Here is a 23,427-nt window from a genome sequence, read left to right on the forward strand (position 1 = left end):
TCAAAAGTATAGGGTCCAAAAATTCCATATTCACATCAATTTTTCAAGCATTGAGATATGCATAGTTTAAAGGTAATCCCTGAAATGTTTCACAAGTTATTAGGCTTATAAGTAGCCAAAATGTTGACCCTCTGCGTGAGAGGTACGAGAAGGAATGATCCGATAAATCCCGTATTCACATCAGATGTCTGGTCAAACTAAATATTTAGATATCCCAAGTTTGAATGGAATAGCTGAATAAGTAGTTAATGTTATGAAAGATGTAAGTAGTTAAAATTGTGAACCTTTGTTGGGGAGGTACCTAAAGGGGTAAGGCGGTATCTATAACTACAGAATTTATCTTTGTAAAAATATTAAGATATACGAAACTTGAAGAGAAACGGATTCTTCTTTCGCATTTTATGAGAAATATAATTATTCAAAATATTGATCCGTTGTGGGGAAGCTAGTAGAAGGAGTAGTCTGACATAATCCATCTTCACATCTGATCTTGTGTCGACAAAAATATTGAGATGCGCTAAGTTTGAAATTAATCGGTTACTCATTTCGTGTTCTATGATCCCTTATTATTCCAAATGTTGATCGTTTTGTGGAGTAGGTGCTAGGAGGGGAGGAACGATATATCCCATCTTCACACCAAATCTTGCGTAAGTAAGAATATTTGGATGTATGGAATTTAAAGAGATACGAATGCTTAATTCGCATTTTATGAGATAAGCTGAACGTGCTTCACTACCCCTTTTGATTAAATATGCATTCAAAATTGTATATACAAATATTTTGTGGTTCTAATAAAACAAATTTAAGAATTAAACCAGTAAAGAAAGGCCAAAGTCGGGCAGGGCCTACTTTGTGATACCTTCCAGCACTTTGCATACTTAGAAGAGCTACATATAACAAATAAAGGTTTTTCTAGGGAATTTATGATAAATAGCAAGTTAAAAAGCAATAAGTTCGACTGGGCCGAACTTTGAATACCCTCCACCATTTGGAACGAACTTGAAAAATTTCAAAAAATAACATTCTTAAAAAATTCTTTTAAAATTTTAAAAATACCGAATATAGCCGTTATATTGGGGTCTATACTACGTGGATCTACATAGGCATTGTTTGTCATAAGCCATTACCACATTCAAATTCGAAACTTGAAATAAACAATGAATAATGTAGCTAAAATCGTCAAAATATCGTACATAGGGAGGTACCGTTATATCGGAGCTGTGCGAAGACCTGTACCAGCATAAACAATTTTCTGTCACACGCTATAACATCCATTATGAACTTCAAATACGACATCTCAAAGAATTTCGGTGGGTATTGTACCTAAAATCGTCAAAATACCGAATATAGGGAGGTACAGATATATAGGGCCTATACGAAGACCTGAACCTACATAGACAATTTTATGCCACAGACATGTAGTTCCCATTACGAACCTTAAATACGTAATTTGAAACTACCCCGTTGAATAATGACGCTAAAATCACCAAAATACCGAATTTTGGGAGTTACCGTCATATGGGGGCTATACGAAGACGCTGTAGTATCCAGTCATAGGCTGTAGTATCCATTACGAAATTCAAATACCAAATTTGAAACAATTCCGGTTAATAATGTCGCTAAAATCATCAAAATACAGAATATCGGGAGGTACCGTTATATGGGGGCTATATGAAAAGGTTGACCTACATGGCCCATTTACGAACTTAACCTGCCTACTGGAAAAATAAACATGTGTGCAAAATTTTAGCCTTCTATCTCTATTCGTTCGAAAGATTGCGTGATTACAACAGACAGACGGACGGACAGACAGACGGACATCGCTAAATCGAATACATATACTTTGTTGGGTCTGACATGAGTATTTCGAGGAGTTACAAACGGAATGACAAAGTTAATATACCCTCCATACTATGGTGGAAGGTATAAAAAATACCAACTATTATCGTTATTAAATGCATAAGCCGAATCATACAAATTCATCCAATTTGAGCTGATAGTACACTTTTTACATGCGAAATACACGTTTATAAATAATTTTTACTTTACACTGCTCCAGAACGAATTTTGTCTCATATTTCTTGGCCGTCCAACGCCTACTGGGGAAACAAGTGGCGTGGCAGACCCCGGAGTATACGATCTGCAGAGAATATGCTGCTTTAGTCGAAGATGTCATGGAAGCGCCGTCGACATCGACCAGACGACGTGCCACGCAAATGGGTATCAGTCTACGGTCTTTACAGCAAATTTTGCTACAAAGTCCAGATGGTGCATCAGCTATTAGCTGCTGACCGCCAATCGCGTCTAACATACGATCAAGCCATCCTTATTCACCACCAAGAAGAAGATGATTTTTCATCAAAAATAATTATGAGTGATGAAGATGGAAATCTTAGCGCTCAAATTTCGCTAAAATAATTATTTTACATAAATTATTAATATATAAATATGATTCCATAGGTTTCTCGTCAATACTTCTAAAATGGATATCATCTTATTTACATGACCGCGCCCAAATGTTGACTCATTCCTGGATCTTACATTTTAATTTACATAAAAAGTCTTGTGTCAATAAAGCCTAGTTATTACTAGGTTTTATAAGACGTTGGTCTACGGAATTCTGCGATCCTTATGTGACCAAACACTTATTTATCATCTTTGCTCGACCTACTTTAGAAGAGGGTTGTGCACTTTGGAGTTTTTATACCCTCAGCCATATGGCTACAGAGGGTATATATCATTTGATACGGTCAAAACGTGCCCAGTCGAAATAATGGTTTAAGACCCTAGGTCTCTTTGGACCAAATCCGGTTCAGAACATTTGGAGTCGATCTACCGATGTCCGTCCGTCCGTCTGTCTGTCTGTCTGGCTGGTGCGCACGATAACTCTCGAAGGGAGTATCCGATTTGATTCAAACTTGGTACATCGTAATATTTTTGTCAAACTTAGATCGAGTTCGGAGATGAGCAATATCGGCCCATTCCTTCTGGTACCTCTCACACAAAATGTCAAAATTTTAAAAGAAAATAATTTATTGCACAGAAAGATAAAGGATAATCCGATTTTGCTCGAACTTTGCGAATCCTCATATTTTCATCACTGCTAGGTCATGTGCGAAAATGGACAATATCGGTCCACTCCATCAGGGACCTCCCCCACAAAGGGTCAAAATTTTGAATAATTAAAGCTCTTATAAAATGTGATGTAAGACTCCGATAGTCTTCAAATTTCACATATCCCAATATTTTATTAACACAAGGCCTGGTGTTAAGAGGCAATGCATCGGTCCACTTCTTTTGGTACCTCCCCCACAAAAGGTCAAAATTTTCAAAAAATATATATGCAATATATTTTTTACAAAGAAAGAGAAACGATTAGCCGATTTTGCTCTAACTTTGCAAATCCTAGTATTTGCGTCAGTGCTAGGTCGGGTGCGAAAATGGACAATATCGGTCCACTCCATCAAGCACCTCCCCCACAAAGGGTCAACATTTGGAATTATTATAACTCTGAAATAATGTGATGTAAGGATCCGAACATCTTCAAATTTCACACATTTCAGTATTTTTATAAACCCAAGATCTGGTATTAACATGGGATGTATCGGACCACTCCTTCTGGTACCTCCCCCACAAAGTGTCAAAATTTTGAATACCCATAAAGCTCATAAAACACCAAATTTACATCAGATTCCATTTAGACTTGGCACATCTCAATATTTCTATCACCACAAGATCTGTTATAAAGGTTGTATAGATTGAACCATTTCTTCTCCCCTATACATAGGGTTCAAGTTTTTTAAAAACAAAACACTCAAATAAAGCGAAATATATATGAGTCGATATAACCAGGAACGTCGGAATATTTATATCCCATTTTTGGGTCCGATACGAAATGGACAATATTGGCCCATTCCTTCAGAACCTGCTCCATAGAGGGTCAAACGTTTGAATAATATTAATACTAGTCAAATTATATTTAAATAATCGAACACAGGCTGAGGGTATATATCTGTCGGCAATACCGACTGATACTTTTTAACTTGTTCTATTTATTTCCGTTCAAAAAAGATACTACATTTCTCTAAGTGTATGTAAATATGCATACATAAACACGTATGTTTTCAAGCTGGAATATTTCATTGAAACGCTTATTACAATTTGTTCATCAAAAGCTATCTACATAAACATCAAGACGAGTACATGTACACATATAATAATAAATGAAATGTGTTATTACAGTATCGCTTCGGTATATTATGACGATTATTAATTTGTTAGCATTTCCATCAAATTACATCTTATTAACTCCTTGCTATGGATAATAAAGTCGAGAGCTAAATGTAACCAAATTTAAGTTATTTCATTGTTTACGCTATTCGTGGTTATAAGGTCATAAGATATCTTATACCCCCAACCTTTTGTCCATAGAATACATTAATTTTTTTATTAACTGATGCTGTGTTAATACCCTCAGCCATATGGCTAGAGTGAGATAAAAAAACTGCAACAAAGTCAAACGCCATTATTTTTACATTTTTTTTTTAAATTTTATTGAATGAATGCAAAAAATGTCAGAGCATTAAATTTTAGAATGAGTCTAGATTTGTTGAAATTAGTCACTTTTGGCACGAATTATGGCCTTCTAACGGCCAATGAAACCGTCACATATTCCCACCGAAGCGCTTGCTTGAGGTGATCGACACTTTGGTATTTTTTAGTGCCAACCTTGCTTATCAAAATACTCCAGACACAATAGACCAACGGATTGGTATCCGGAGATTTTGGTTGCCATTTTGCGCTGGAAATGAAGCGAGGAGCCTCACACTTGGGTGGAGCGTGCTGAGTGCGATTGTGCTGAGTCCTGTTAAAATTTCCAAGGTCTGCGGCCAAAATGTTTGCATGCCCAAGGCTTTAATACACCCTCCAGATCTTAGATCTTTTGAGTCTATTTTCTTTCTTTTGCGGTGCAAGTTCTTGCACTTTTTTGAATTTCAATGGCTTGGTATCACATTTTCAATATTTGCCGAATGGAATATTGCGATATGTTCAGCTCATGAGCCATTTTTCGGCCACTACGACGCGGGTTTCGATCAAGTCGTTTCTTTACTTTTCGAACTATTTCTGCTGATGTTGCTGTTTTCTTTAGTCCACTTCCTTGACGTCGGGCTACGCTACCAGTATCACGAGCGATGGTACGAGACACAAAAGATTTATTTACATTCAAATGCTGGAGTGCTCTAACGATAACCACTTGTTGTTTTCCAGGCAAAAATAAAGAAATCGTACTATCACGCTTGAATTCCATCACGAATTACTTTTTTTCCGGAAAATTCTCACCAAAATGCTTCTGTACGCTTGTAAACAATATAATGAGCTGTCACTGGAATAATTTTAACAGCTGTCGGACGAGTGGCTTAGTAGTGACAGCAGTCTGAAGTTGGTTGCAGTTTCTTCATAGCACACTGTATACCGCTAGATTTTCGATGTTTGGAAAATTTCCACAGCATTTTTTATCGAATTTATTTAAAATCTTGCAAAAGTCTTCCTAATGGAGGAGCATATTAAAGGCACAGTTACAATTTCGAAGGATGATACTGTATGTGCAAATTAGACAAAGATCGTTTTTAAAAGCTATTCATGTAATGTCGTAGTAAAGTTGACGGCGTTAACGCGCTTGTTTAAAGCTTCACAGCATGTATTGTCATATGTTGTTGTTGCTGTTGTTTTGAGTTATTTTGTTGCTTAAAATTATTAACTTTTATTTTCTTTTATGTTTTTGTTATCGCGAATTTAATTACCTTCTTTACGTTCATGCAGTAAGGAAAAAAATTGCAGCAGCGCCTCTATCCCTCCAATCTATGAAATTCTCTTCTTTTTTTTAATGGGGAGAGAGAGAAATATCAACGCTATGCTCTGTCCCATTTATTTCTCAGAGAGAAATGTATTGTTTTCTTAAAATTTAAGACTTCAACTGCTTGTTGTTGCTTTTATTTTCTTTTTGACTGGTGGAGTTTGTGATAATTAAATAAAATGCAATAACTTCAAGCTTGACTTTTACTCATTTATGTTGAGAATTGAATTATTTTGTTACTTTTCCTAATTTTGTTTGCCAAACAATAGCAAGAGATTGGCAGGTGGGATGGACGGTGCCGTAAGCTTTCTTGTCTTGTCTTTCCATTCATTCATAACTGGCAACTGTGTCGTTCCATGTTTAATTATGTTGGTCACACGCTATGATTATTGGCAGACTAGTTTGGTGTCTGAATAACGTTCAGCATTTTTAGATATTCACGGTCGCAAATGACGTATGGCCGGTGTTCGTGTCTGCGCAGATTTGCATAAACCCCATTGGGCAATTTATTTTTGTTAAAGTACCTACCTTTTCGGGTGGTAAGGGGAAAATTTTATTTATAGTTTAATATATAGAATTCTGCAGGATACTTAACAGATACAAATATTTAAAGAATGTCGTAATTTCGCACTTTTCGACTCTTTTACAAAATGTCAATACATTTGTATTAATTTAATTTTTAATATTTTGAGACCGATGTGAAAATGTTGAATTGTTTTGTGCCATAAAAATTTTTTATTTTAATTATTTTTTCAACCACAATATCCACTCCATAATTATGATTTTCGGTACAAGATATCAAATACAGCTAGAAATATCATTAACAATTTTTTTCAAGATCGTTTCAGATTTGGATAGAGCTCCTAATTTCAAGCTTATTCTGCACCAAATCAGAAATATCAGCTCAGATAGGATGGATTTTGGAAAATACGGCCGAATTTTGTCTAAGTCAAACTTTTTTTGTGTAGACTCCATTAAAGGTTGCCCTCCAAGAGAGATGTAAACCTTCAAACAAAAAATTCTAAGGATAAGCCCATATATTGGTTAAACCCACTTGTGAATCTATCTAACTACTGACTGCTGCAACCAACTTCAGACTGCTGTCATTTCTAAACCACTCGAGCGACAGCAGTTAAAATTATAAAAGTGACAGCTCATTATATTTTTTACAAGCGTACATTTTGGTGAGAATTTTCCAGAAAAAAAGTTATTCGTGATGGAATTCAAGCGTGATAGTGTGATTTCTTTATATTTGGCTGGAAAACCACAAGTGGTTATCTTTAGAGCACTCCAGAATTTTAATGTGAATAAATCAGCAGAAAGAAAATAGACTCAAAAGAGCTAAAGAGTTGCCGCGCTTGGCCGAAAGTGGTGAACTGCCGAATTTGGTTTTCTCCGATGAGAATACGTTCGTTGTTCAGCAGTTTGTAAACAAACAAAATGATCATGTTTACTTGCCAAAGAGGTCAGCTAAAAATGTGCACCTTCGGTTGGCCACTAGAACTCAAGCGCCGGCCATGATGATGGTGTGGGCCGCCATAACAGCCGATGGTCGCTCTCCGCTCGTTTTAGTCGACCGTGGCATCAGAATATGTACCTAATATTATCGCGAAAATATTCTGGAAGGTGTATTAAAACATTGGGCACGCAAACATTTTGGCCGCAGACCTTGGACAATTCAACAGGACTCAGCACCATCGCACTCAGCACGCGCCACCCGCTTTTGTTGACTTTGTTGCAGTTTTTTTTATTTTACCCTGTAATATAAACCTTTGTGCCAAATTTCAAAGCTCAATACTAAATAATGTGAACTCAATCGTGATTTCAACAGATAGACAGACAGACGGATGGACAGACGGTCATCGCTAAATCGCCTTGTAATTTTATTTTGATCAGTAATATATATACTTATTGGGGTCTCCCACGAATATTTGGTGGAGGGTAAAAAAGTTTTTTTTTGAAACAAACTGTTGGAACGAATCCTAAATTTTAAGGTTTCGATGACGAAGTAGCGGGCACTTGGTAGTATACTCAAAAAATACATGGACCGAGCGGAGGACATTCATATATCGACTCAGACTGCAATTGAATTCCGAACACCATAAAAAACTAAAGGTCCATCTCGTTTCCTTATGCATTCTGTAGTACAGTGTGGCTTGGGTATAAATGCAATTCGTCCCAAGAGTTGATATAGCTCCATCGGTATATCGGTACTATCGTGGCTTTTACCACATTTTCAAATGAAACCCACTCAAATACTGAGTCTAGATGGCACTCCATTCAACCTTTTTTTCTCATGGTGGAGACAATCAAAGTTTGTTTGGCCGACTGGAGCCTTTTTAATACCCTCAGCCCCATAGCTAGGCAGGGTATATATAATTTAATACAGCCAAAACGTGCCTCATTCAAAATGGTCACTTTGGACCAAATCCATTTCAGGACATTTGAAGTCGATCTAGGAGTCTCCGTCCGCCTTTCTGGCTGTTGCGCACAATAACTCTGGAAGGGAGTTTCCGATTTGGTCCAAACTTGGTACATCGTAATATTATTATCAAAGTTAGATAGAGTTCGGAGATGGGCAATATCGTTCCACGGTTTCTCGTACCTCCCCACAAAAGGTCAACATTTTGACAGAAAATTATTTACCTCACAGAACCAGAAAGGATTTTTCTATTTGGTTCACACTTTGCAAATCCTAAGATTCGTATCTGTGCTAGGTTAGGTGCGAAAATGGATAATATAGTCCGATTCCTTCTAGTACCTCCAACACAAAGGGTGAAAATTTTGAATAATCTCAACGCTTATAAAATGAAATTTTATGTTAAATTTTATTTTAATTTTTTTCTTATCCCAATGTTTCTAACAACACTAGGTCTGGTATGACTAGGTCTGGTAGACGAGTCAAAATTTTGAAAACTTATATCTCTTATAAAACACGAAATAGCCATCAATTATCTTCAAATTTCACAAATCTGAAAATTTTTTCTAACACAGATCTGGTGTGAAGATGTGAAGGTGCGATGTATCGGCTCACTCCTTCTGGTACCTTCCCCACAAAGGGTCAAAATTTGAAACAATCATAACTGTTATAAAATGTGAAATATGAGTCCGATGGCCTTCAAATTTCGTATATATATGGTATAAAGAACCGATATAACGGTTCACTCCTCGTGGTACCTCCACCACAACGGATCAAATTTTTGAATAACCATGAAGCTCATAAATCGCGAAGTAAGCACCCGATCTCTTTTAAATTTGGCACATCGCAATATTTCTAACAACGCAAGATCTGATGTGGAGATGGTATATATCGGACCACTTATTATGGTACCTCCCCCACAACGGGTCAACATTTTTTAAAATACGAACCTTCATAGAGTGCGAAATAAGCACCCGATTTCTTTTAAACTCGGCACACCTCAATATTTCTGACAACGCAAGATGTGGAGATGGTATATATCGGACCACTAATTCTGGTACCTGCCCCACAACGGGTCTAAATTGTTTATAATAATAACTCTCATAGAGTGCGAAATAAACACACGATTCTCTTTAAATTTCACACATTCCAATATTTTTACTAACGCAAGATGACAGGTATCGGTCCATTACTCCTGTTAGCACCCCAAAAAGGTTGACAATTTTCAGTACACATATCTCTTATAACTTGGGAAACAAGTCAATGCCTCTTTTCGAACTATGTTTATCTAAATATTTCACTCGCCCAGAGATCTGATGTGAATAGGGAATTCATCGGCCTACACCTTTTCGTACTTGTCCATAAAAATTTAACATTTTGATTAAGAATTACTATCATAATAATAGTTCGCCTTTCTTTCGTCAGAACTACTCCAATAAAGGATCAACAGTCACGATATATATAGATAGTGTCTGAGGGTATACATCAGTCGTCAAAACCTACTGATACTTTTTAACTTATTATTTGTTCCAATAGGAAATAGTAACTCTTACATACTATATTCGAATGAGAATATAATGATTATTTGTGTCAAACCATCTTCAATTTTCATTTGCAAATAACAAATAACAAACAACTTGATTTGAAATTTTGGAAAGAAATCGAAAACCCACAACCCAATGACTCAGAGTGGTTTCCCCGAAAAAAAAATACAACCAACAAAGGAGAGACTCACTACAGAACAGCACTCGACGGCAATCATGGCCTACATACAAACACACAGTCATACATAGACGAAACACAAACCGATAATGGGTGACGACGACTACTTGATATTGAAGACCTGTCAAGAGGCGAAACGATCAAACAATAAACCACATATGTAAATTTGCACGAAAAACAAAAAATATTTAAATATTTTATGTTTGGTTTTTGTTGCTTGCATTAATGATTGATGTTTGTCAACGCCGAATGGCAAGTATAAGCGCGTAATAAGCTCAGACTACTGTCACACTTTGGCTCAGTTTGTCGGGGCAATTCACCAGAAATGTCCTTGTGGTTTTTTTCTCGCACCGTGAGGTGGGATTTTTCCATACACTTGACAGATGATATGACATATTAACCTTTTTAGCGTTATCTTTTGTATTCACCTTGGTTGGTTGGTTGGTTGTTGGCTGTGAGATGTGAGGGTGGGAAAGTCCATTATTTGGCTGAAGGACGCACGACAATAATAATTATGTTGTTTCATTTATGTGGGCTTAGATTATATAGTCGGTCAATGGGATTTCCATGTGAATATTGGTTTTTATTGGGAATTCAAGTCGTATATTTGAATTAAATATTATAAAACTCAGAGAAGTTTTGAAATTTAAACTTAAAACAAGTAAAATAATATCAGCCGGTTTTGCCGAAAGACGTATACCCCCAGCCTTAACATATGATTATTCAAACTGTTGACTCTTTATGGAAGACGTTCCGAAGCAGTTGGCAAATATTGACCAATTCGTTTCTATCCTAAGACTGATATAAACATTACATCGTGCCAGATATGTACTAATTGCCTTCTTCCTATACTTTACATGAGATGTGTGCAAAATGTCGAAATATATGTGTGGTACCAGATATAGCGTACCGAAATATTCCACTTCATCAAAATTTAAAGGAAATCGAAAATTTATATCCAGTTTTACACGAAATCATAAATTGTGTTAGTAAATATAATGGCATGTTTGAAATTTGAAGAGAACCGGATGCTTATTTCGAATTTTATGATAGTTTTGGTTATTCAAAACTTTAACCCTTTGTGGGCGAGGTACCAAAGGAAATGGTCCGATATTTACCATTTTTATAACAGATATGGTGTTGATAGAAATATAAAGAGAACCGGATGCCTCTTTCGGATTTAATAATTGAACCTTTGTGGGGGAGGTACCAGAAGAAATGGTCCGAACTCTACCATCTTTATAATAGATCTTGTGTTCATAGAAATATTGAGGTTTGCCAAGTCTGAATGGAATTGGATGTTATTTTCGCGTCTTATGAGCTTCATAGATATTCGAAAATTTGACCCTTTGTGGGGGAGGTACCACTAGGAGTGGACCGATATATTCCATCTTCACACCAGACCTTGGGTTAATAAATTATTGTGATGTATGTAATTTGAAGACAATTGGACTCTTACATCAAATTTTATAAGAGTTATAATTATTCAAAATGTTGACCCTTTGTGGGGGAGGTACTAGAAGAAATGGTCCGATCTTTACCATCTTTAAAACAGATCTTGTGTTGATAGAAATATTGAGATGTGTAAAGTCTAAATGGAATCGGGCGTTAATTTCGGGTCTTATGAGCTTCATAGATATTCGAAATTTTGACCCTTTGTAGGGGAGGTACCACAAGGAGTGGACCGATATATTCCATCTTCACACCAAAGTTTGGGTTAATAAAAATATTGTGATATATGTAATTTGAAGACGATCGGACTCTTACATCAAATTTTATAAGAGTTTTATAAGAGTTATAATTATTATATTGTCCATCTCCGATCTCTATATCAGGCCAAATAGTATGGAATTTTGCACATTCAATTGAATAAGGCCGGAAAAAAAGTATGCAAAATTTGATCAATCGGTTCAACCGATTTTTTTTTTATTTTTGTTCTCCACAGCCGTAATATGCACCAATATGCATATGTAACCACAATATTTCTGGAAATATATCAAATACAGCTCAGAAATAACTTTGCTTAATTTTATCGAGATCGGGACAGATTTGGATATAGCTCCCATATATAACTTCGTCCGATTTGCCCTTTATTGTGCACCAAACGTGTAATATTAGTCCAAATGCGACACTTACGACCAAATTTAGTCTAGAAGATAGTACGTCAAATTTAGTAAAGATCGGTTCAGATATAGCTATAGCTCCCATATATATTGTTCATCCGATTTGTTATATTTGTTTCCCACAGCCGTAATATGCATTCCGTAACAACTATATTCCGGGACATATATCAAACTATGCCAAATTTTATCGAGATCGGTTCAGATTTGGATATAGCTCCCATATATATCCTTTTCTGATTGTGCACCAAATGGGCAATACAAGCCCCAATTGAAAAGATACAAATTCTTCGGCAAATTTAGTCCTTTAAACTTAAATTATAACAAGTAAGCATAGGCTACAGTCGAGCGGGGCCGACAGTTGAATACCATACAACACTATAATAAACGATAGGCGAGAAACTCGAAGGAATTCCACAAGATATTGTGACAAATAATAAAAGAAAACCATCAGGTTTCGTTCTCTAATTTTCAAATAATAGCAACTTAAACTAATTTGCTCATTTCCAATTTATTGGTAGATGTTGCACGTAAATGGTCTTCCTAGATCTGGAACCAATATTTCCCAAAGACCTATAATCTCTCAGAAGTGGCAAAAGATTAACATTTATTATTGGTTTTTGACTGAAACGCATCTATATGAGATACAGACATTTGACTATATTCTTCAACGAAATCAGCTTTAACGAAATAGTCAGAAGTGCGTCTTTCCTGTATTTGTGAATACTCCAAAAAGTCACTGAAATGGACATTTTCGTATTTTGTCTACAAAAATTGGCAAACTCGTTCACACATTGAATAGTTTTGGATGGCCATCCGAAACTGCTTGGCTTTTGCAATGTGCGGTAACCCCATTCAAATGTGCGTGAGGATCGGGCGATAATTACGACCTGCTGACAATTGTGCAGTTTTTTGGTCCATTTTAACCCCTAAATATATGGCGATCATCTCCAAAAAGAGTAGGCATCTTTCTGGCCCTCATCTTATCCCCATTCAAAATTTCGTAAGGATCGGGCCATAAATGCGATCTGTATATGATATCCTGATATCCTAACTACTTAGTTTTGTTAGCTGTAGAAATACTACCAAATGTTTAATTCAAAATGAAAATATGCCAAAAATATGACAAAATTGAAAAAATATGAGAAAATGTTACAAAATCAATATTTTCATCATTAGAGAGATATTTTTATGCAATTTTTTAGATGTTTTCTCCTTCCTGACAAGAGGCCATTCTGAATTAATGAGAACTGTCGAAATCAGTTCAGCCGTTCTCGACATATAAGAGATCTTTCAAGCATATCTTCTTTGATAGACATATATATCGCACATATTTTGCTATATATCCGATTTGTTGGATGTTAACATCAATGTAAAGATCAGAAGTAACCTTGTCATGGCTTTGTGATTTTGCCGGGATTTAAAATATTCGCGGTTTAATGAAAAATTTTGAATTTTTTCAAAGATATGGTCTATTTTACCCGCTAAATATTATCCGATGACCACCCAAATTGGAAGGCTTCTTCCCCTAAACTCTAGCTACATGCAAAGTTCCGCGTCGATTGGTCTATAATTGCGACCTGTATAGCTACTGCAAAATCCGACATTTTTCCAGTTTTTGGTCCATTTCGACCCCTAAATATTATGCGATCATCTCCAAAAGAAATAGGGTTCTATTCTGACCCTAGCCCCACCTCCATTCATAATTGCGACCTGTAGAGTGATTACAAATTAACATGGACAGACGGACATACATAGCTAGATCGACTCAACTCGGCGAGATAGGAAGATCCATATATACTTTCCTATGTGGGAAATCAATATTTCGAGGTGTTACATAATTTTTGGCCCAATCAAACTTATAATACCCCCAACACATAGTGTTGTAGGGTATAATCATAGCTTGTATGATTTAATTATCCCCCAAAATTTTTTAATTGTTATGTGAAGCTCTACTAAATATCCAAAGTGGTGTAGTTTATAAGTAAAGCCTACGAACCCTTAATAACCATAAACAAATAAAAACATACTTTAACTGTGCCCACGTACTCACTTTGGGTATTGAAGGGGTTAATTATGTTTACTGAATAATTGCTTAAAAAGTAAAGCATATTTTTAGGCGTTAAGTAGCAAATACACGAAAAGTAGCTTACATTTTTAAATAAAATGAATGGCTTCAAAATGCTTTTATGAAAAATGTTTTAAATATTCTATTCTAAAATTAACCTTTGTTTAATTTTTACATATTTCACGACCACCAATTTTGTGTATACTGCATTAGTGTGCATATCATATACTTATGAAAAACTTACCTAGATATTCCGACGGTTAGGAGTAGAGGTTGAGAAGCCGTAAAAGAATGTCAGGTGCCAATACCATCCTTGAATTTTGAAAGTTAAGTTGCAGCTGCTCACTTACACTGGGGAAATTTATTCAGAAAAGATGTTCCAGTTTGATTAGCTGTTTTGTGGCCGAAATCTCTATTCATTTATTTTATATATTGTTGTAATTTTTCAAAAAAGTTTATCACTTGTTCCACAAACTGCGATAACTGATTCTGCCTTTATGATAACGAAAAAATTACAAAACAGGATTTATATATTTTTATTGGAAAAAAAGACTATCATCATCCCTGTTATGGTTGGGTTAATCTTCGAATATGCCAAATTTTTGCATATTTCCCACAATCGGTATTATGAAAATTATGTGCTCTCCCATTTCAGCATTATAACATATTGACGATAGAAAGAAAATGTCGGAACCGAAAAAATTAGATGTCTTATGTTGTACTCAATGGGTTTAGCATCAATTCAAACGCCCTCCACTATAGTAAGAGATCTGAAAATTTGTAAACTTAAATCGGAAAAGCTCTTCTGAACCGGTATTTTCATAAGCTTTCAAACGATATCTATATTGTCTATGTCGGGTAAGTGGATCCGGATCTAGCCCGGACTTTCGGGTAAAAAATCTGGGCTCCCGGGTCCGTCCCCCAAGAAAAAAATAGTTTCCCCAAAATCAGGGTAAAAATACCTATCTCTAGAAAAATTTCATATAAAGCAAAGGAAGTATATTATAATGTCCGAACCTGGTACATCAATGTATTCCTATTACGCTTAAATCGAGAACAAAAATAGACAATATCAGCCTACTACTTGCGGCTCCTTCACAAAAAAGGTCAACATTTCTTTAAATAGTAATCCTCATTAAATTTGATATAAATACTACAATTTTCAGGCTTCACATATATCGATTGTCCCTCTTAAACATTTGTACAAATTGGTACGCAGACACATTTATTATTTAAATATAAAGCGAGGGGTTTCCATAATTTAGGCTTATTTTAACAAAATCGAAATATTATTTCTAAGTGGGTTCGAAAACACCTTGGAATGCTAAATAATCTCAATTACCATAAAAAGTTTGCTTTTTTCACATCCTAGCAAAAAGACCAAATAATTGTTGGCACCAAATAAAATTTTCCCTCATTTTTACATAGACATGTCACAGGAAATACTTACCAAACTGCCAACTTTGTTCTATATTTATGGGAAAAACTTATAATGTTTATCTTACCGGTAATGCAGGAGCTATGTAATTGTAATTATTTTATTTTTTTTTTTTTTTTTTGGTCTGCTGGTATGCAGTTGTAGTTCGCAACATTCCAACAAAAATGGTCATATATCGTGCTATTAACATCTTATATTCACATTATTAATTATAATTTTTATAATATTATAATTTAAAAATGCAGAAAAGTGCATGAAATCTTTATTTGAATTGATAGCACGGTCCATGTGCAAATATCGACTGCCTGCCCCTCAAATAATCCGTCCGCTTGGTCCAATTTTGGCATACTCTGCAACATTTCGGCCTGTATCTCACGAATTAATTCGTCAATGTTGTCTTTCAATACGTCAATTGAAGAGGACTTGTCTGTATGGGCATTAGTTTTAGTCTAAAGATGCCACCAGTCCATAAACCTCACCAAGCTGTAACCTAAATGTGTTAGTAGTTTTTGCAATGCTTTTTCTGATATTCATTCCAAAATCGACAATTCATAGTACCTATTATAGACCAAACTGATGATGTTTGACAGTGAGACGAACCACGAAACGTGCGTGAGCTGTTTAAACCAGTGTTTCTAAAAGGATAATGTCTAAAAATCACATTTTCCTAATTTATCGACAAACTTCAGACTGCTGTCATTTCTAAGCCACTCGTCCGACAGCTGTTAAAATTATTCCAGTAACAGCTAATTATATGTTTTACAAGCCTACAAAAGTATTTTGGTGAGAATTTTCCAGAAAAAAAAGTTATTCGTGACGGAATTCAAGCGCGATAGTGTGATTTCTTTATATTTGGCGATAATAAAACAACAATTGGCTATCGTTAGAGCAATCCAGCATTTAAATGTGAATAAATCTTTTGTGTCTCGTATCAGCGCTCGTTACCGTGATACTGGTAGCGTAGCCCGACGTCAAGGAAGTGGACGGAAGAAAACAGCAACATCAGCAGAAGTGGTTCGAAAGAAGAACTTACACCGTAACAGAAAGAAAATAGACTCAAAAGAGCTAAAGAGTCGTTTCGCTTGGCCGAAAGTGGTGAACTGCCGAATTTGATTTTCTCTGATGAGAAAATATTCGTTGCCGGGTAGTTTGTACACAAACAAAATGATCGTGTTTACTTGCCAAAGAGGTCAGCTGAAAATGTGCACCTTCGGTTGGCCACAAGAACGCAAGCGCCGGCCATGGTTTGGGCCTCCATAACAGCCGATGGTCCCTCTCCGCTCGTATTAATCGACCGTGGCATCAGATAACAAGTAAAAAAGCTGTAACTTCAGCCGGGCCGAACTTTTAATACCCTCCACCATCTGGTACAAATTTGGCAATTTCCAAAAAAAAAAAAAAAAAATCCGTTAAAAATTCTGTTAAAATCTTAAAAATACCGAATGCCTATACGACGACGTGGACCTGCATAGACAACTTTTGTCATTGTTTTTACAATATTTAATTGCGAAACTTGAAGAAAAATCTGTTTATAATGTAGCTAAAATCATCAAAATACCGAATATAGGGGGTACCGTTATATGGGGCCTATACGAAGACGTGGACCTGCACAGACAATTTTCTGGCATGGGCTGAAGTATTCATTTCGAACTTCACATACGAAATTTGAAACAATCCCGGTAAATAATGTCGCTAAAATCATCAAAATATCGAATGTCGCTGCTGGAGTACGGTATATGGGGGCTATACGAAGACGTGAACCTACATGGCCAATTTTCTGTTTTATGTTGCAGTATCCATTACGAACTTCAAATACTAAATTTGAAACGATTCCGGTAAATAATGTCGCTAAAATCATCAAAATACCGAATATAGGGGTACCTTTTTATGGGGGCTATACGAAGACGTGATAATAATTTTCTGTCTTAGGCTGTAGTATCCATTACGAACTTCAAATGCTAAATTTGAAACAATTCAGGTGAATAATGTCGCTAAAATCATCAAAATACCGAATATCGGGAGGTAACGAGGGAGACAGACAGACACACAGACAGACGGACATGGCTAAATCGGCTTAGAATTTTACGCTGATAAAGAATATATATACTTTGTTGGGTCTGACATGAGTAATTCGAGGAGTTACAAACGGAATGACAAAATTAATATACCCTCCATGTATTGTATATACCATGTTCCGCTACCGGAGATAGAACCCATTTCGAACTAAAAATATCAATTTTTAGACAAAATCCGTGGAAAAATGTGGCAAAAATCGGGAGGTAATGTTATGTGGCGGCTATACCAAAGCGTATACTTATATATAAAATGTGTCGCCACCGGGGCTAGAATCCATTATAACCTACAAATACAAATTTTTAGACAAATCCGTGAAAAAATGTGCCAAAAATCATCAAAATACCGGATATCGGGAGATACCGTTATATGGGGGCTATACCAAAGGGTGGACCTATACATACAATGTTTTGCCACACGAACTAGGACCCATTATGACCTACAAATACCAATTCTCAGACAAATCCGTGAAAAAATGTGGCAAAAATCATTAAAATATCAAATATCGGGAGGTACCGCTATATGGGGGCTATACCAAAACGTGGACTTATACATGCAATGTTTCGCACCGGAGCTACAACCCATTATGACCAACAAATAAAAATTTTTAGACAAATCCGTGAAAAAATCAGGCGAAAATCATCAAAATATCGAATATCGGGAGGTACCGCTTTATGGCGGCTATTCCAAAGCGTGGACCGCTATATCTCATTTTCAATACCAACCATCCTAGACACAATATAAATTGTTCTGCCAAATTTTTAAGGTCTACGTTAAATAATGTGGGCTGTATCGTGTTTTCAACAGACAGGCGCGGACATCGTTAAATCGACTTAGAATTTTAGGCTGATTATGGGCTGTAAAGCGGTATTTAGGTTTTTAGTAAATGTCGTAATCATCCAAATAATTTTGTCAAACACCTACAATAAAAAATCAAGTAATTCCCTTCCCTCCAAAGTAGAAGAAACAACTCATTTTCAATTTTATTTTTTTAAAAGAGGAATTTGTTGAATAAATTCCTTTTGAGTTATATTTCAAATACGAGCCAACTTTATTATACTTCTTGTTGTTGATAATTTTTTTGTTTCTATTACAAAAAGAAAATATTTAAATTTCATGATGTTTAAGGTTTATTGTTGTTGTAGTTGTTTTAGTTTTTGTTTATTTATAATGCATTCAATTGCTTCCCAAGAAGATGGGTGTATATCCAAAAATAAAAAGAAGGCAGTAGTAAACTTAAAAGAAAAATTCATTATATAGCTGTTGTTTTTGTTTTTTTTTATGCATCATAATTCCATAATTGAATATGTCAAGGCGATCGATGATCCTATGAAAAAATAGCCAATAAAATATGATGTTCTATTTTTCCTTTCATAAATTTGAGAAAATAAAAATTGAGAAAACTCCAGATTGTTTTGATATTGGTTTTGTTTTTTTGTTTGTATATTTATATATAGTGGTGATTTTTTCTTTTCTTTTTTCTAAGAATTAAATTGAAATTTGTACAAAAAACATTAATGATAGAGTAGTGTATAATAAAAAAAAAACAGATGATATGAGAGAAAAAATCACTATTTTTATAATTACAAAAAAAAAAAACATTGTGTATATTTATATAATATTGTATAGGGGGTAAGTATAACTAAGTTTACAAATAAAATTAAATTAACAAAAAAGCAAAATAATAATAAAAATAAAAAAATACCGCTACAAAGAAAAAAATTCTTGGTTTCTGGGAAGGTTAGGGGTGGGGGCATACTACTAATAATAATAATTTTTCTTAAAGGGCGGGTGTGTTCGATTTGCTGAGAGTGGGATTGTTGTTGTTTTTGTGTACAAATTAAGAAAACTAAATTTAAATTGCATTTCTTCTTTGTTTCTCTTTATTTCACATCATTACAATAATTAATTAAGACCAACTAACTAACAAACTTTGCAAGTAAACCGAATTTTGGTAGCTTAAACAAAAAAGAGATAATTTGTTATGATGATTAATAAAAATGATGGATGATGTACACACGATAGATAGCTATATAACTATATATCACACATGATAATCACAAGGAAAATAAAGAGTTCAATCGTAAATACTCTTTTTTAACAATCTCTTTGCTTTAGTTTAATTTTTCTTTTCTTTTGATTGACATAAACGCTGCTATTGCGCCTTGAAACAATTAAGGCTGGAATTATTTGAAAGGCGTTTACATCTTTTGTGTGTGTGTTGAAAAACACAAATTTTTTTAATAGTTTTTATTTCACAATAAATCTACTATGTTTGCGAAAATATTGATATTTTCATTGAGATCTATGTTGGGCGACAGCTTTAGCGGCAAACGGCGTCTGGCTGTTAGAGAAAAGCCATTGCCGCTAAAAGGACGCTTGGCTTCACTTGCAAAATTTGCTAAGAAGTTTTACAAACAGTTGCCTCCTAATTACGTTTTGTTTTTTTGATTGAAAGGCTTTTAAGGATTTGAAGACTTTTAATGTGTTCTTTCTTCTTCGAGGAACAGTCTTAAATACATCGATTGATTTTTGTTTGATGTTTGTTTTTTCTTTTTTTGGGGGGATTGTGTTTTGTTTACAACAAAACAAAACACAAAGAATATAAACAAAACCTTTTGTTGTTTGCATTGGCCAAAACAGTAGCTATTTTGGATTATCCAAATTACCAAAATAAAATGAGATTCTTGATAAACCTTTAAGTAATTGAAATCTAGTTTACAGATTGTCATGTTTATTTTGAACAACTGTTTAGCGTACAACAAAACAAAAAGTTTCATTTGAAAATAAACTCATTACAATATTTTACAGTAAGAGTGTTGCTTGGTATGTTATTAAAAAATTAATTTAAAAATATATATTTTCAAAAACAAAAGGGAAAGGTAAACACGTTTGGTTTTCAGTGTTTATCCTTGCCCCCTTGTTTCTTCTTCCCTAGAACGTTTTGTACTTTTATAAACTTCTACAAAAGTTAGTTAGTTTTTTGTTTCTTCTTGTTCCTGTTTTTTATGCTTTTAAGTTGTTTGTTCGGAAAGAAAACATTCAATTTTGTTTTGTAGATTTTTTTAAATAAATTTTAAATTATATTTGGAGACAACAAAAAAAATGATTGATAAGGTCAATTTTACGGTATTTTTTTAATAAACATTAATAAAGAAATGGGGCCTGTGTACTTTCATCTTCTTCTTTACAAAACAAAACTAAAATAAGGACAAAATTTGAAATATTTTCTTTTCTTGTTAAGGATATTTTTTCGAAATTAACATTGATACACACAGAAACTAGTTGTTGTTGTTTTTCTTTTGATGATTTGGTTTGTAATTAATGAATTAATTTAGTTAATAAAGTTAAAGTTTTTTTTTCGATTTTTTCTTTCTTTCTTTCTGTTCATCTAATGGATAGAGTAGTTGGTAGTTTAAAATGGTGATTTTATGTTTTTTAGATTTTTTGAATATTTTTTGTAGTTTTTTTGGGTTTTTTGTTTTTGTTCTTTTTCACATATATGTTTTTTTGTTGTTGTTATTGTATGTATATAAGGGGTTTTTTTCCATTCTATACGATTTTCCACTTAATTGTAGGCTAAGAAGTTTTTTTTGTTGGTTTTTTCTTTTTATACTGTATATTAAAATTAATATATTTTATGTTGAGCGCGAACCCAAATTATTCAAGAAGAGAGTGTTTTGTTTGAATGGTGACGCGATTGCTGGCTGAGACATTCTTTTGGCAGGAATGTCATCAGTCACATCTTTTGTCCATCACAACAGAGACACGACCTTAATGGAATAACAAAAACGCCCAGCATTTGTTTTACAAAGCCCAAGCTATTGATTCGTTTGCCAATAGACGAACTACTGACGGCAACGAATCGATAGCCCAGGGCTTTTGGCTGTTACCATATTGTGGTGTTATTGATGTTTGGTGGTTTTAAGTTTTCGTTTTTTCGTTGGCGATTGCAATCGCTTTCAAAAAGGTCCGGAACTACATCAATCCTGGTAATGATGGTCCGCTTTCATATTTAAGTTTTTTAATTTTTTTTTGGATTTTTTTCTTAAGTTTTTTTTCGGATTTTTTCTTCTTTCATATCTTCCTGTTGTTGCTATTGTTGTTTTTGTAAGTAATAAAATTTGGATATTTAAACTTATGGATATATCTTCTAATCATCTTAAAATATCATGGTTGCTTTCTTTCTTCAACTTTTGTTTTCTCTTCTTTTGTGATTTCTTCTTCATCATCTTCTCATCATCAATTGGAAATAGTAGAGGAGGAGGATTCTTTACATCATTCTTTGATTTAGACAATTAGAGAACCAGAAATGTGGCGGGTGGTAGAGGGATAGATAAATAACTTAAGTTTAAATTATGATGCATTTTGTCATTTGCTACACACAAAAATATACACTCATCTCCTTTTCTTGTTGCTGCTATTTTTAATGTTGACAAAAGCTGCAGGGTGTATTCCAAGTATTCCACAGTTGTTGATATATTGAGTTTGTTTGTGTTTAAAATAATGTTTGTTTGTTTAGTACGAAATTAAAACCTTTAACATCACATTACAATGTGCAGTATATTTGCAGGATATGTTTATGTTGTTGTTGTTTACTTTTCTTTTTTCATCCAAATTTAAACAAAACAACCGCATTTAGTGCTTCCAAAACGAAAAAAGAGTCATTTATCATCACATTACACATTTACATTGTAGTTTCATCCTTTGCGATGTGTTTTCTTGATTTGTTGGCTCCTCTCTTTCATTTATTGTTTTGCAGCAGCATATCACATCCATATCCATATATGTCCTTATTGTCTATAGTGTGTTATTTCTTTCTTTAACGCATTCACACGGCACTAAATGGACGGTTGTGTAGTGTATGTTGTTGTTTGTTTGTTTGCTTCTTGTTTGGGCATACCGACATTTTTGAAGTAAATAATAATTCTTGGCTTAACATTTTGATCCTGTTATGCTACTATTTGTTTCCGGTTGTTGGTCTCGTACTAACATTGCTCGAATATTGGAATAATGGGTGAAGTTGGCCAGTCCTCCTCTTCTTCAGAACTAACACTTTCGGTTCTGGAAATGTGAAAAAGAGAAGAATCATTTAATAAAAAATGGAAAACGTAAAATTTAGTAAAACATAATTTTAGTGGCATTTGTGACGAGGAAATAGAAAATAAAGTAATTATTAATAAAATATATAAAATAAATAAATAAAAAATTTCTTTTAATGTAATCCTTAGGTCAAGGAAGTGGACGGAAAAAAACAGCAACATCAGCAGAAATGGTTCGAAAAGTAAAGAAGCGACTTGATCGAAACCCGCGTCGCAGTGGCCGAAAAACGGCTCGTGAGCTGAACATATCGCAATATTCCATTCGGCAAATATTGGAAAATGAGCCCGGGGTAAAACCATTGAAATTCCAAAAAGTGCAAGAACTTACACCGCAACAGAAAGAAAATAGTTGCTTCGCTTGACCGAAAGTAGTGAACGGCCAAATATGGGTTTCTCCAATGCGAAAACATTCATTGCCCAGCAGTTTGTAAACAAACACGATTATTGTTTACTTGCCAAAGAGGTCAGCTGAAAATGTGCACCTTCGGTTGGCCACCAGAACTCAAGCGCTGGCCATGGTGATGGTGTGGGCCGCCATAACAGCCGATGGTCGCTTTCCGCCCAGAATAAATGCGAAATATTCTGGAGGGTGTATAAAAGCCTTGGACATTCCAACAGGGCTTGACACCAT

General features: G+C 34.8%; 1 protein-coding gene across 2 annotated transcripts in view; it reads right to left on the reverse strand.

Moving 5' to 3' along the window:
* Positions 1 to 20,131: 20,131 nt before the first annotated feature.
* Positions 20,132 to 23,427, reverse strand: part of LOC101889130 (cyclin G) — a 29,914-nt gene continuing 26,618 nt past the window's right edge. For both annotated transcript variants that reach the window (XM_005185163.4, XM_059122762.1), the window contains exon 6: positions 20,132 to 22,758. In XM_005185163.4, the coding sequence (XP_005185220.2) occupies positions 22,683 to 22,758 (76 nt within the window). In that variant the 3' untranslated portion in view covers positions 20,132 to 22,682. The remainder of the gene's footprint in view (positions 22,759 to 23,427) is intronic.

Source organism: Musca domestica, unplaced genomic scaffold, assembly GCF_030504385.1.
Source record: "Musca domestica strain aabys unplaced genomic scaffold, Musca_domestica.polishedcontigs.V.1.1 21, whole genome shotgun sequence".
NCBI lineage: Eukaryota > Metazoa > Arthropoda > Insecta > Diptera > Muscidae > Musca > Musca domestica.